At 39.1% G+C, this 13,372-nt stretch overlaps 1 protein-coding gene across 2 annotated transcripts in view; it reads left to right on the top strand.

Annotated features, from left to right (window-relative positions):
• The window catches only part of COL9A1 (collagen type IX alpha 1 chain), a 215,014-nt gene that overhangs the window by 136,052 nt on the left and 65,590 nt on the right, over positions 1–13,372 (top strand). For both annotated transcript variants that reach the window (XM_033937800.1, XM_033937801.1), the window contains exon 26: positions 9,072–9,116. In XM_033937800.1, the coding sequence (XP_033793691.1) occupies positions 9,072–9,116 (45 nt within the window). The remainder of the gene's footprint in view (positions 1–9,071; positions 9,117–13,372) is intronic.

Consider the following 13,372-nt stretch of genomic DNA (forward strand, 5'->3'; position numbering starts at 1 on the left):
CCAATTGAATGTAATCTGTTAAATGGCAACTCCAGTCAAAATAAATAAAAGCTTGTTCTTATTTGAAGATATCTGACTTTTCGCTCTCATTGACATGCCAAATAAAATAGTATCATATGTCAAAGCCACCGGATTTTCTAACAACCTATTTATTTGGGTCCATATTGATTTCCAAAATATATAAATGGACAATAGAATAAAAGATGATCTAATGTCCCAGCCTCGAGATGACAGTGCCAACATCTATTAGACTTAGAGCTATCTAATTTTTGTAAACGAACAGGGGTCCAGAAAGCTCTATGTAAAAGAAAAAAACAAGTTTGTCTCATAGATGCAGACACTGTACATCTCATCCTCCAAGACCAAATTCGTGTCCATTGAGACGCAGTAATTTGATGCTTGATCTCAATGCTCCAAATGTCCCGAAGACCAGTTTTTTATTTACAAGTCCAGATATTAATTTATACCACTGTGCGGCCTGGTGTCCCATGAAATCTACCTGAAAGCATAAGAATTCCAAGCTATATTGATTATTGAGATTTTTCCATTCAGGGAACCCTGCCTGAATGGCTTGCTTCAATTGCAACCATCTAAAACTTTGTGATTTACAAAGACCAAATTTATGTTGCAACTGTGAAAACTCAAGCAACTTACCATTAGATAATACATCTTCCAGCATACGTATTCCTGCCATCATCCAATGCTTCCAGATGATTTTAAAACCGCCAATTTGAATCTTGGAGTTTAGCCAAATAGTTTGATTTGTTGATTTATGTATTTGAATAGGTGTTAGATTATTTACATATCTTAAAGTTTTCCATGTATCAACTAATATTCTGTTTTCTTTATATAACCTAGGCATTTTGATACTAAGAACATGGCAAAGTCGCAGAGGAAACATGAGTCGCCATTCCAACCATATCCAATCTGGGATATTTTCAATGGGCTCTGGGAGGACCCAATACATACCTTGGCGCATAATATAGGCTTGATGATACCTATAAAAATTGGGAAAATGTACCCCTCCCTCTGTAATTGGCTTTTGTAAAGACAGTAAAGCAATTCTAGCAATTTTACCCAGCCAAATAAATTTTGTTAGAATACTATTCAACTTTTTGTAAAAAGACCCCTGGAAAAAAACTGGTATCATACCCATTTGGTAACAAACCACAGGCAAGATCATCATTTTAACAGTTTGTACTCTCCCCCACCAAGATAAATGTAAAGGATTCCATTGCTCACACATTTCTGTTACCTTCTGTAATAAAGATTTTTCATTTATTTTCATTGTGTCTTCCAGGGTATTTTTAATCCAAATTCCTAAATATTTTAGTCCATCTTCCTTCCATATAAAGGAAAATGAATCAAATAAACCTTTTGTATAGTGTGCATTTAGTGGAAGAACTTCTGATTTACTCCAATTAGTCTTATATCCTGAAAACTTTCCAAATTTCACATTCAAATCAAGTAAACATGGAATGGTTGTTTCTGGATTTCTCAAATGAAGCAGAATATCATCTGCATATGCAGATACTTTATATTCTCGATCTGAATAAGGAATACCCTGTATCTCCTTCACTTGCTGAATAGCTAATAACAAGGGTTCCAAAACAATATCAAAAAGTAAAGTAGATAGGGGACAGCCTTGTCTAACCCCCCTCTTCAAACTAAAGCGTTCTGAAAAATTAATATATAACCTAGCAAGAGGAGAACTATATAACGTTTGAATCATTTGTATAAATCCTGAACCTATACCAAACCATTCCATTGCTTGATACATGAAGGTCCATTCTACTCGATCAAAGGCCTTCTCTGCATCCAAGGACACAGAAAAGGACGGATCTTTCATGGCTTTTGTTAAATATAACATATGAAAAGCCAATCTAGTATTATTAGAGGAATGTCTCTGAGCAACAAACCCTGTAATAAAAGGGAGAGCCTTAGCCAAGCGTAAAGCCAATGTCTTAGCTAAAAGTTTACCATCTACATTGATTAAAGAAATAGGCCTGTAATTTGAAACCAAAGTGGGATCTTTATTTGGCTTTGGGAAAACTATAGTTAAAGATTCTGCCATAGTGCCTGTGATACAACCCTTATTTAGTTGAGTCTGATATAAATTTAATAAATAAGGCAATAGGGTATTTTGAAACGACTTATAAAACTGTACCGTAAAACTATCACCACCTGGAGCGGATCCAACTCTAAGGGATTTCAAAGCTGTTTGCAATTCTTTTAGTGATATAGGCTCTTCTAAACTTATTTTTATATGTTCAGGAATTTTAGGTCCCTCTAATAATTTCAAAAACTCTAAACCATCTTTTTCTTTGTCTAAATAAGGCTCAGAAGAATAAAGAGATTTATAAAATTTTAAAAATTGTTTTAAAATAGGTTCAACTTGAGCATAAGTACCACGTTTCTCATCTTTAATGGCAATTATTTTTGTCTTCCTTTTTTTCGCTTTAAGATAGTTTGCCAATACTCTTCCCGCCTTATTTGAGTTTCCATAATACAAAGCTTGTTGAGAAAATAAATCCTTTCTTACCAATTTAGATGAAATCTCATTAAATTTACCTTTAGCTTTTAAAAGGTCCTGTAACGTAGAATATTCCCATTTATCAATCAATTTTGACTCTAACAGTTTAATTTCTTGTTCCCAATTGGAAAATTGTCTTTTGACCTGTTTCTTAAGATAAGCCGACAAAGAGATAATTTGACTTCTCATGGTTGCCTTGAAAATTTTCACAAAATGTTGGATCTGCAAGCAATGTATTATCAAATCTCCATACAGGTCTACTATTATCTTGATCAACAATTTTGAGTTCAATCCACACCCCTCCATGATCCGACAAAATGAGTGGATCTATGGCGGCTTGTGTTACCTGTTGTACTAATTGATTTGAAACAAAAATGTAATCTATTCTTGAAAAGGATTTATGAACATGGGAGCAAAAAGAAAATTACTGACTATCAAAATGAAGTAATCGCCAAATATCTTCCAAACCATAAGACTGTGCGAAATTATCTAATCCTAATGATTTCATGATTTTACTAGGATTTTTATCCATCAAAGGATCCATAACAGCATTAAAATCCCCAGCCACCACTAAATTAGAGGCAGCCAGTGGGAGTATCAGTTGTTGTAGAGTCTTAAAATATTCATTTTGGTTCGAATTAGGGGCATATACATTAAAAAGTGCCATTGTAGTATTCCCCATGCTCATTTCCACATGTACCCATCTTCCTAAAGGATCTGAAACCTTTAATTTAAACAAAGCAGTGCATTTCCTATTCACTAAAATAGCAACACCAGCCTTTTTACCAACAGCTGGGGAGAAAAAACAATGTTTGACCCATCCTCTTTCGTTTTTTAGATTCTATATCTGACAGATGTGTCTCTTGGATATAGCAGATATCCGCATTTTGTTGTTTTAAAAATAACAATGTTCTTTTTCTGTTTAACGGAGTGAAAAATTGATCCACTTGTACCCGTTCTACTCCACTCAGGATTTTGTAGATTTCAATCCTATTTCCTCTCACTCATCTCTTTTCCAAGCTGAAGAGCCCTAACTGTTTTAGTCTTTCCTCATACGAGAGGAGTTCCATCCCCTTTACCATCTTGGTCGCTCTTCTTTGAACCTTTTCTAGTGCCACTATATTTTTTTTGAGATAAGGATACCATAATAGAAAGCAATACTCCAGGTGAGGTCGCACCATGGAGTGATACAGGGGCATTAAGACATTCTTAGTCTTGTTAACCATCTCTTTTTTAATAATGCCTAGCATCCTGTTTACTTTTTTGGCTGCCGCCACACATTGGGTGGAAGGTTTCATCGTATTGTCTACAATGATACCCACATCCTTTTCTTGGGTGCTAACCCCCCAAGGTGGACCCTAGATTCAGGTTATTCTTTCCAATGTGCATCACTTTGCATTTGTCCACATTAAATTTCATCTGCCATTTGGTTGCCCAGTTTTCCAATTTCCTAAGGTCTGCCTGCAATTTTTCACAATCTGCATGTGTTTCAACAACTTTGAACAGTTTAGTGTCATCTGCAAATTTAATCACCTCACTCGTCGTTCCAATTTCTAGATCATTTATTAATAAATTAAATAGCACCGGTCCCAGTACAGACCCCTGCGACACTCCACTGTTTACTCTCCTCCTTTGAGAAAAATAACCATTTAACCCTACCCTCTGTTTTCTATCCGATAACCAATTCCTAATCCACAACTGAACATTACCACCTATCCCATGATGCTTTAATTTTCTCAGGAGCCTCTCGTGAGGAACTTTATCAAAAGCTTTCTGAAAATCTAGATACACTATATCAACCGGCTCACCTTTATCCACATGTTTATTCACACATTCAAAGAAGTCAAGCAAATTTGTGAGGTAAGATCTCCCTCGTCTGAACCCATTCTGACTCTGTCTCATTAAATCATGTTTGTCTACGTGTTCCACAATTTTATTTTTTATAATCGTTTCTACCTTTTTGCCTGGCACCGAAGTAAGGCTTACCGGTCTGTAATTTCCCAGATCTCCCCTGGAGCCCTTTTTAAAAATCGGTGTAACATTGGCCACCCTCCAGTCTTCAGATACTACAGACGATTTTAGCAACAGGTTACATTTAGGCATCCATACTTATGTACACCAGCTGCAGAGCTTGCATAAGTATGGGTACCTCAATGCAAAACAAACATGCACAACTTAATGTTATAAGCTTAAGTGAGAGCCCAGCTATGTTCTGCCCATTTTTCACCCATGTATATACCCCTCCTTGTAAATACATGCTTATATGCTGGTATTCTATATATTTATGCATGTAACTTCTAGTTTATAAAATTGCTTTTTTGATACCTGAACATCCATTGCATTTCACTATCTGATGAGAGAATGATTTAGAAACAAGTCCACAGCACACTTTGTTGTGTAACTGAAATTTCAACTTTACCGAACAACTTTAGAGTAAAGTAACCATGGCACAGCACCAATAATATTTATAGCTCTCTAAAGATGGATAACAAATCATTCCCACTTCCAGTCTCCTACTGTATTCCCCTCTCGAGCTAGACATGCTTGCTCTTTCTTTGGTTTTATGTAAGAGTCCTCTTTTCCCTACCCACAGCTGTGTTAGCTCCACATGGGTTCCACCTTCCAGCTTGGCTCCAGTCCTGTACTACTTGTTTCCTCCTCATTGTTAGCAACAGGAATACATCTTGTGGAAAAGCCTCCATTTCTATGCTCTGTTGGCTGTTGTGCATCCCTGTCCAAATGAACATGATAGGAAGCATGCCTGAGTGTCCATCTGCTCAGTGTGTCCCTAGTCCACTCTACAAGTGGTAGTTCTCCTTTTCTTTTGCCCTGCGATGTGAGTTGTGATGCAGAGCTCTGCCACCAGGATATAGCATGCAGCCGACAGGCAGAGGAAAGAGACCAACAACTAACAATTCCTTTAGGGGTGCTCCTTTTTCCTTGACTGTGAAAATTGGTAATTCTTTTGGGCCTACCTTCTACAGGGCTTGAGGCTTTCCGGCTTTGAGTATTCAGCTTGCTTGATTGTGAGAGAAAAAGAAGCAAAAGGCCAAACTGGAGCCTTGAAAAATCTAAGGAACTAACTGAGCTCCTCTCCTTGGCATATCCCAGTTGGGAACACAGCTAGAACAACTCTGGGCTTTTATCCCTCTATGCTGTTTCCAGAATGGTTGCACCTCTGAGAAGGCATAAAAGTGAAATTTCGCCTTCAACTATAAGGGCGTTGACATCTGGGCAACATTTGAGTGAGGCAAAAGCAGTTCTGCCCCACAAACTAAAGCATTTGTGGTAAATGGGGTAAGCCCAGAAGGGATAAAAGGCTCTTATCAACTATGCAGTAATATCTGGTAGATGAAAAATACTGTATGAGTGGAGGGAGTTGGAAATGAAATGGTTAATGTAAAAAAGAGGGAATAAAAGCAAATCAAGAGGGGATTTCAAAAGCATCATCTTTGAGAGCCATGTGTGCCAATGCTTGAAATGTTGTTAACAGAATCACTGACCTGGAAGTCAAAATGGCAGAGACAGGCTTGAATGTAGTTTCAATCAATAAGCCTGGGTATAATGGAAATCGTGATTGGAATGTGAACATCCCAGGATGTAGCCTCATCAGAAGAGACAGAATAGGAAAAAAGTAGGGAGGAGTAACTCTTTACATTATGGACATAATAGCGACCATTAAAATAGAGAGAGGGCATGGAGAAGCTGGTTTATTATGGGTTGCCATGGAAAAGCCTGAGAAGACTTCTTACATGAAAATACTGGTAATATACAAATCTCCAGCATAGAAGTAAATAGATAGCTTCTAGCATGAGTGACATCATTAATGATAGCACAGAAGGGGATGTTGTTGCTTGTAATCATTTTCAATATGCCAGATGTGGATACTCCTCTTTACTGAATGTTATACTTAACAATGGAGACTATAGGGCTCATTTTCAAAAGAGAAAAACATCCAAAAGGTGACATAAAGGGGCAGGTGGATGTTTTTCTTGCCAAACGCTTCCAGCTCTCTATTATCACAACATGGTGTGGTTCCACCTCAAGAAAGGAACCACTACGTCAAATACGTCGAGTAAGGTACTAAATTTTAAAGGAACTAACTTTCAGAGCATGGGGGACTACGTCTACACAGTGCTGCAAAATCAAAGCACGACGGACATTGTAGTGGAACTATGGTCAACCCTGAAATCTACCCTGCTAGAAGCAACCAACATATACATAAAAACCATGAGCAAACGACGCAGGAACAACAGACCACGGTGGTTCTCCGCGGAGATCTCAGAACTGGTAAAGCAAAAAAAAAAAAAGCGTTCGTTACCTACAAACAATCACAGCAACCGGAAGCTAAAGAAACCTATATGGCTAAATCCAGAAAAGTTAAAACGACAGTCAGAGAAGCTAAACTCCGGATGGAAGAAAACATAGCTAGGCAGGTAAAGAAAAGGGAGAAATCCTTTTTTAAATATGTTAGTGACAGGAAGAAGAACACAAGCGGTATTGGGCACCTAAAGAAATCTGACGGCAACTTTACAGACTCGGACACAGACAAAGCAGAAATACTCAGCAACTACTTCTGCTCAGTCTTCACCTGCGAAGCGCCAGGATCCGGTCCTCAGCTACAGAAAAGGGGGGGGGGGTTCGGAAGACCCATTCCGGGACATGGAATTTACTGCAAGCGAAGTCTACCGTGAGTTATCAAAAATAAAAGTGAACAAAGCTATGGGCCCGGACAATCTACACCCTAGAGTACTTCGAGAATTGAGTGATGTCCTGGCAGAGCCAATCTTTTCTTAAGCAAGGGAAAAGTACCCCTGGACTGGAAAACTGCCAACGTTATCCCACTCCACAAAAAGGGAGGTAGGTTAGAGGCTAAAAATTATAGACCGGTGAGTCTCACATCAATAGTGAGTAAACTCATGGAAAAATTGATTAAGAAGAGATTAGACACGTTTCTGGACGATGAAAGATTAAAAGATCCCCACCAGCATGGCTTTACAAAGGGAAGGTCTTGTCAATCCAACCTGATAAGCTTCTTTGATTGGGTAACAAAAAAAACTGGACAAGGGTGAGTCCCTGGACATAGTGTATCTGGACTTCAGTAAGGCGTTTGATAGTGTTCCACACCGTAGGTTATTAAACAAGATGAACTCGTTAGGGCTAGGAGAAACACTGGTAGCATGGGTACAAGACTGGCTTAGCGGCAGGCATTTGTATGTAATTTTATACAGCATTTTCTGCATATAAAGCGTGTTTAGAAAACATTGTATCTGGATATGCATGTATAAAAGTAGGCATACAGTGAGATATGTGTACTGGCTTTCCCAAGAATGGACTTATGATGCATGTACATAAAAAAAAAATATGCAAGTAAACATATAAGAGGATAATTATATAACAAGTTACTTAGTCTGGGAGGCCAAGTAGATGCCTATTTATGAAGACACATAGGGGCTCATTTTCCAAAAAAAGAAAAACATCCAAAAGACGTCATAAAGTGGCACTTGGACGTTTGGATCATCAAAACTTCTAAATTGCTATTTTCAGAACCTACTTGACAGTTTTCTATGCCGTTTCTCAGCAGAGTGTCTAAATTTCATGGGGGGGTGTTTTGGGGGGAATTAGGACGGACTTAGAACTTGGATATTTAGCGGCGATAATCAAACATTCTACAAAATGTTCAGGGCACCATTTAGATGTTTGGGGCTAGACCTGTTCTAAAAATGAATAAGTGCAAAAAGGTTCTCAGACTAACTTGATGACTACTGGAGACTTGAAAGCATGGTTCCCCCACATTCCCCTAGTGGTCTTTGACCCCTCCCACTCCCCAAAGATGTGAAAGAAACAGTACATACTGTACCTCTCTCTATGACAGCTGCTGATATTATGGCCAGTCCTAGTGGAGCAGGAAGTAAGTGTCTGGAGTAGCCTGGTAGTCAGTGCAGTAGACCATAGTGATGGGGACCCATGCCCATATCCTACCCCTAACTAGTGCATTTGTGGTAGAAAGTGTGTGCCCACCAAAACCCTTCTATACTGACATGTAGGTGATATCTGCAGGCATAAGGGCTATTGGGGTGGTACACAGGTGGGTCCAGTAGGTTTTGGGTGGAGTTTGGAGGGCTCCCCATACAATTTAAGGGGTCTATGGTGAAATGTGTACCTGGGACCCTTTATGTGAAGTTCACTGCAGTGCCCCGTAGGGTGGCCCACTGCTCTGTTGGCATGTCTGTTTGGCCAGTCTACTAAAATTGCTGACTCGTACTACATCCCAATGGTTTGTTCTAACCAAAAGTTAGATGCACTTAAGGGCGAACATGTCTAGAAATGGTCATTTAAAAAAAACAACCTAAGGATAGATGTTTTGCGGTTTTGAAAATGTTCATTTTCTCCACCCGATGTCATGTTGAAAATAGTCCTCATAGTTGCCTCAAGTGTCTTTATAAAATACCAGTACAAAATCAGCTGAAACTGTAGCTAAAATATCACTGCAGTTATATTACAAATAATGTCACTAACATATGTATTTATTTTTTAGGGTTTGCCTGGAAATCCTGGTCTGAAAGGCATACCCGGTGAGAAGGTAATTATCATTTCATAGTAACATACGTAATATATGATGGCAGGTAGTCTGCCCAATAAGGCAGCCAGAGCAGCACCTGCTACTCCATGATATTGGCAAAAAAAATACAGCCATTTAAGAGTGGTTTTATAATTTTGGATAGTCACATTCATTGTTAATATTTGATTAAACCAGAAATGCAAAAATGTTGCAAATTGACATTTTACTTGCTATCAATATTTAGATGACTGTGACACAAAAAAATGCACATTTGTTCTTAATCCGTTCCTGTCATCCTTGGGTCATAGACCATAGGAATCTGATCGGCACTGGTTCTACTTCCCATGCACTGGAGCTGCTATGAAAGCCCATTTCTGCCTATCCATAATTGGGACAGCAACTGTAAAAGTCTGCCCTGTTTTGCCATATTTGCGACACAGACCATAGAAGTCTATGAAAGTCTATTGGAATAGCTATCTAAGCACTGACATGTTTTTATTTTGATTCCATCCTTTTTTCATATATGGATTCTTTGTGTTTATACCACACGTTTTTGAATCTCACCATCACTTTCATCTCTACTACCTCCTCTGGGAGGGAATTCCAGTCATTTACCAACTTATTCATGAAAAAAATACTTCCTGACATTACTTCTAAGTCTACCACCTTGTAATCCCAATCCATGTCTGTAGTTCTACTGCTTCCCCACCACTGGAAAAGATTTTTATGTGTATTGGTACCTTTCAGGTATTTAAATGTCTATATCATGACTCCCCTAATCCTCTGTCCTCTAGGGTATACATATTCAGATCCTCAAGTTCAACGTGGATAAGTGTAAAGTGATGATGTTGGTAACAAAAATCTCATGCACGAATACAGGATGTCCGGGGTGGTACTTGGAGAGACCTCCCAGGAAAGAGACTTGGGAGTTCCGATCGATAAGTCGATGAAGCCATCCACGCGAATCGGGAGGGGGAGCTTTATTTGCATCATTCTGCTACAGCCACCACTTTGTCACATTATTTCACTGCCCTGAGATTGTAAGACAGTATCATCCCAAGGTCTGTCTCCTGAATCGTGCTTGTCAGTTTCTTACCACCTATCTCATGCGTCTCTTTTGGGTTTCTCCATCTAAAGTGTATCGCTCTGCAGTTTTTCGCATTAAATCTTAACTGCTAGACGTTAGAACATTCTTCTAATTTTTGTAGATCCCTTTTCATGTTTACTACTTCTCTGTAGTGTCCATTTGGACAGATATTTGTGTCGTCCGCAAAAAACATAAACATTTCCTTATAAACCTTTGCCATTGTTGCTCACAAATATATTAAATAGAATCAGTCCCAGTACTAACCCCTGAAGTACACTGCTATTCACCTTCCTTTCCTCCGTATAAAGTTCATTCTCCACCACTCTCTGTTGTTTGTGAGTCAGCTAATTTCCTATTCTGTTCACCACCTTGGCTCCTAACTTCAGCCCCCTAACTTCAACTTATTAAAGAGCCTCCAATGAGGAGCCACATCAAATGCTTTACTGAAATCTAAGTAGATTATATCTAGCTCGTGTCTTTTGGTTATCTAGCCAAAGAGTTCAATTGGATTCATTTGGCATGATTTTCATTTGGTAAAACCATGCTTCTCCAGAATTGATTTGCTGTGGACTGCCAGAAGAACTAACAAATCTGATTCTGGAAGAGATCAAAATGGCTGTCACTTGAAGCCCAAATGATCAAGTTACGACTGCCTTATTTTGGTTACATCATCAGTAGAGAGAGAGAGAGATCACTGGAGAAGGACATCATGTTTGGGAAGATTGAAGGAACTAGGCAAAGAGGGCGACCTGCAATCAGATGGCTGGGCACATTGAAAACAACCATGGGGATGACACTGGAGGATCTTTCTGGATTAGCACAAAACCGATTTCTTTTTAGATCCACAATTCATCAAGTCGCTAGGACTCGAGCACGACAAAACCATGCTATCTCAGATCTTGCAACCCATTGGCTTCTAGGAAGTTCACTATCCTTTTCTTCAGCAGCGTCTCAATTAGTTTTCAAACTACTAAGTGAGACTTACTGGCCTGAAGTTTCCCACATCTTCCTTGTCCCCACTTTTTATGAAGACGGACTACATTCACTTTTCTACAATCTCTCAGAACCACTCCAGTCTCCAAAGATCTATTGAACAAATCCTTAAGGGGTCCCACTTCGATTTCTCTGAGTTTTCTGTGTATAAACTCTTTCTTCTGTGAATTGTGCAATATCTACTCCATTTTCATATATATCGTTGGCAGATATTGGTGGTTCTTCTCCAGGATTTTTCTCCATGAATACAGAACAGAAGTACTTGTTTAGCACATCTACTTTTTCCTCATCACTCTCTATATAGCAAGTCCCAGCATCTTTCAGTTTTATAATTATGTATGTTTATAACTTTCCTCCTTTCTCCAACATATCTGAAAAAAGTCTTGTAACCTCTCTTTACATCATCAACCTTTTTTTTTTCCACCTGTGCTTTTGCTAGTTGTATTTCACTTTACTTCTTTGAGTCCTATTTGGTAATCTTTTCTTTCTGCTTCTTATTGCGTTCTGTACTTCCTGACCACCACCTCTTTACCTTAATATTTTTCAGCCACTTGGAGAACCATAAAGGTATTCTTTTTCTCTTCCTTTTGTTTACCTTTCTTAGTGAAAGATCTAATGCTGTATTAATAGCTCCTTTTGGCTTTGGCTACTGCCCTTCTACTTCTTCTATGTCTACCCATCCTGTCAGTTGATTCTTCAAGTACTTCCTCATTTTACTAAAGTCAGCATGTTTGAAATCAAGTACTGTATATGCTCAAATATAAACCAGTAACTTTATTTCTCCTAAAAGGGGGGGGGAGGTTAACTGGAGGGTTAACTGAGGGTTTATATTCAAGGGGAGGGATCCTTCCTGTCCCGGCTGATTCTAAAATTCCCACCTCCCTCCTGCCTCCCAGACCCCTAGAAAGCCTACCTTGAAAGCCCTGATGGTCCAGCAGTGAACCAGGGCAGGAACAATCTTCCTACGCTCCTGCCTTGTTTGAGCTGCTATCTAAAATGGCTGCCGCGGGTTTCTGTGGAAAACTGCGAGAACTCGTGGCAGCAATTTTAGATAGCAGCTCGCATGCTGCAGGAGTGTAGGAAGATCGTTCCTGCCCTGGTTCACTGCTGGACTTTCAAAGTAGGCATTCTAGAGGTCTGGGAAGGGCGGTGGGGAGGGGAAGTAGGATGTTTTAGAGTCGTTTGTGACACAGGAGGCAGGAGGGATACCTCTTGTCATGGCTCACTACTGGACCATCAGGGTTTATGGCAGGTCTGGGGGAGGCCTGCAGTAGGGGGGGACTCAAATATAAACCGAGACCCCCCCCATTTTGGGGCTATTTATTTGGCCCAATAATCTCAGTTTATATTCGAGTATAAACAGTACTATGTACCATGTTTTAGCTCTTATATAAAACCCTATCATCTGATGATTAAATATAGCAACACCCATCAGTTTCTGATTACTGCTAGGTTTATAGCTAGTTGCAATATTACTTGGATTGCCTGTGTGCCAGATACCCATTATAAATAGCTATCTGAATAATTATAAGAGAATAAGGAATTTTATTTATTTGAAAGGATTTATAATTTGGAGTACAACCAAATGCATATATAGATCAATAAGACAAATAGAACAATACAATGGTTAATCAATGGGATTTTTCCATTTCGTTGTGCTTGTGGGACTGTCTCTTAGGTAACTCTGTTTTATAATATCTTGTGCTGGTCTATTATTGTGTACCTATTCACTCTTCTAAGTCTGCTCCAAATTGCCACATTTATTTAGAAAGGCATTTTATGAGAAAGGACGTCCAGCTTAGGATGTCCAAATCAATACATCATTGGTAATGTTTGTATTTTAGAACAGGATCTTACCAACGTACAGCCTGTTCTGAAATACTTGAGAAATGGATGTCCATGTGTAGGTGATGTACAGCATAAACATCCATTTTATAAACTACTACTAATTTATTTCTAAGCTGAGTGGGAGTCCTCCCCTTCAGTCCTGCCAGTGGGGGATGCTGTATCACTATCATATTTTTAATACTGAAAACCCGGCAAACTCTTTCAGTCTCCAGAGAACCTGCCTGTCCTTAGTGATTGAAAACACAATACTGAAGCATCACCCCCTACTGGTAGCAGTGCTGTTGGAGGACACCTGCTCAGCTTAGAGGGAAGAATGTTTGCTTTTCATGATTGGCACTGGAAGTTTGAC

Source organism: Geotrypetes seraphini, chromosome 3 (genome assembly GCF_902459505.1).
Source record: "Geotrypetes seraphini chromosome 3, aGeoSer1.1, whole genome shotgun sequence".
Classification (NCBI taxonomy): domain Eukaryota; kingdom Metazoa; phylum Chordata; class Amphibia; order Gymnophiona; family Dermophiidae; genus Geotrypetes; species Geotrypetes seraphini.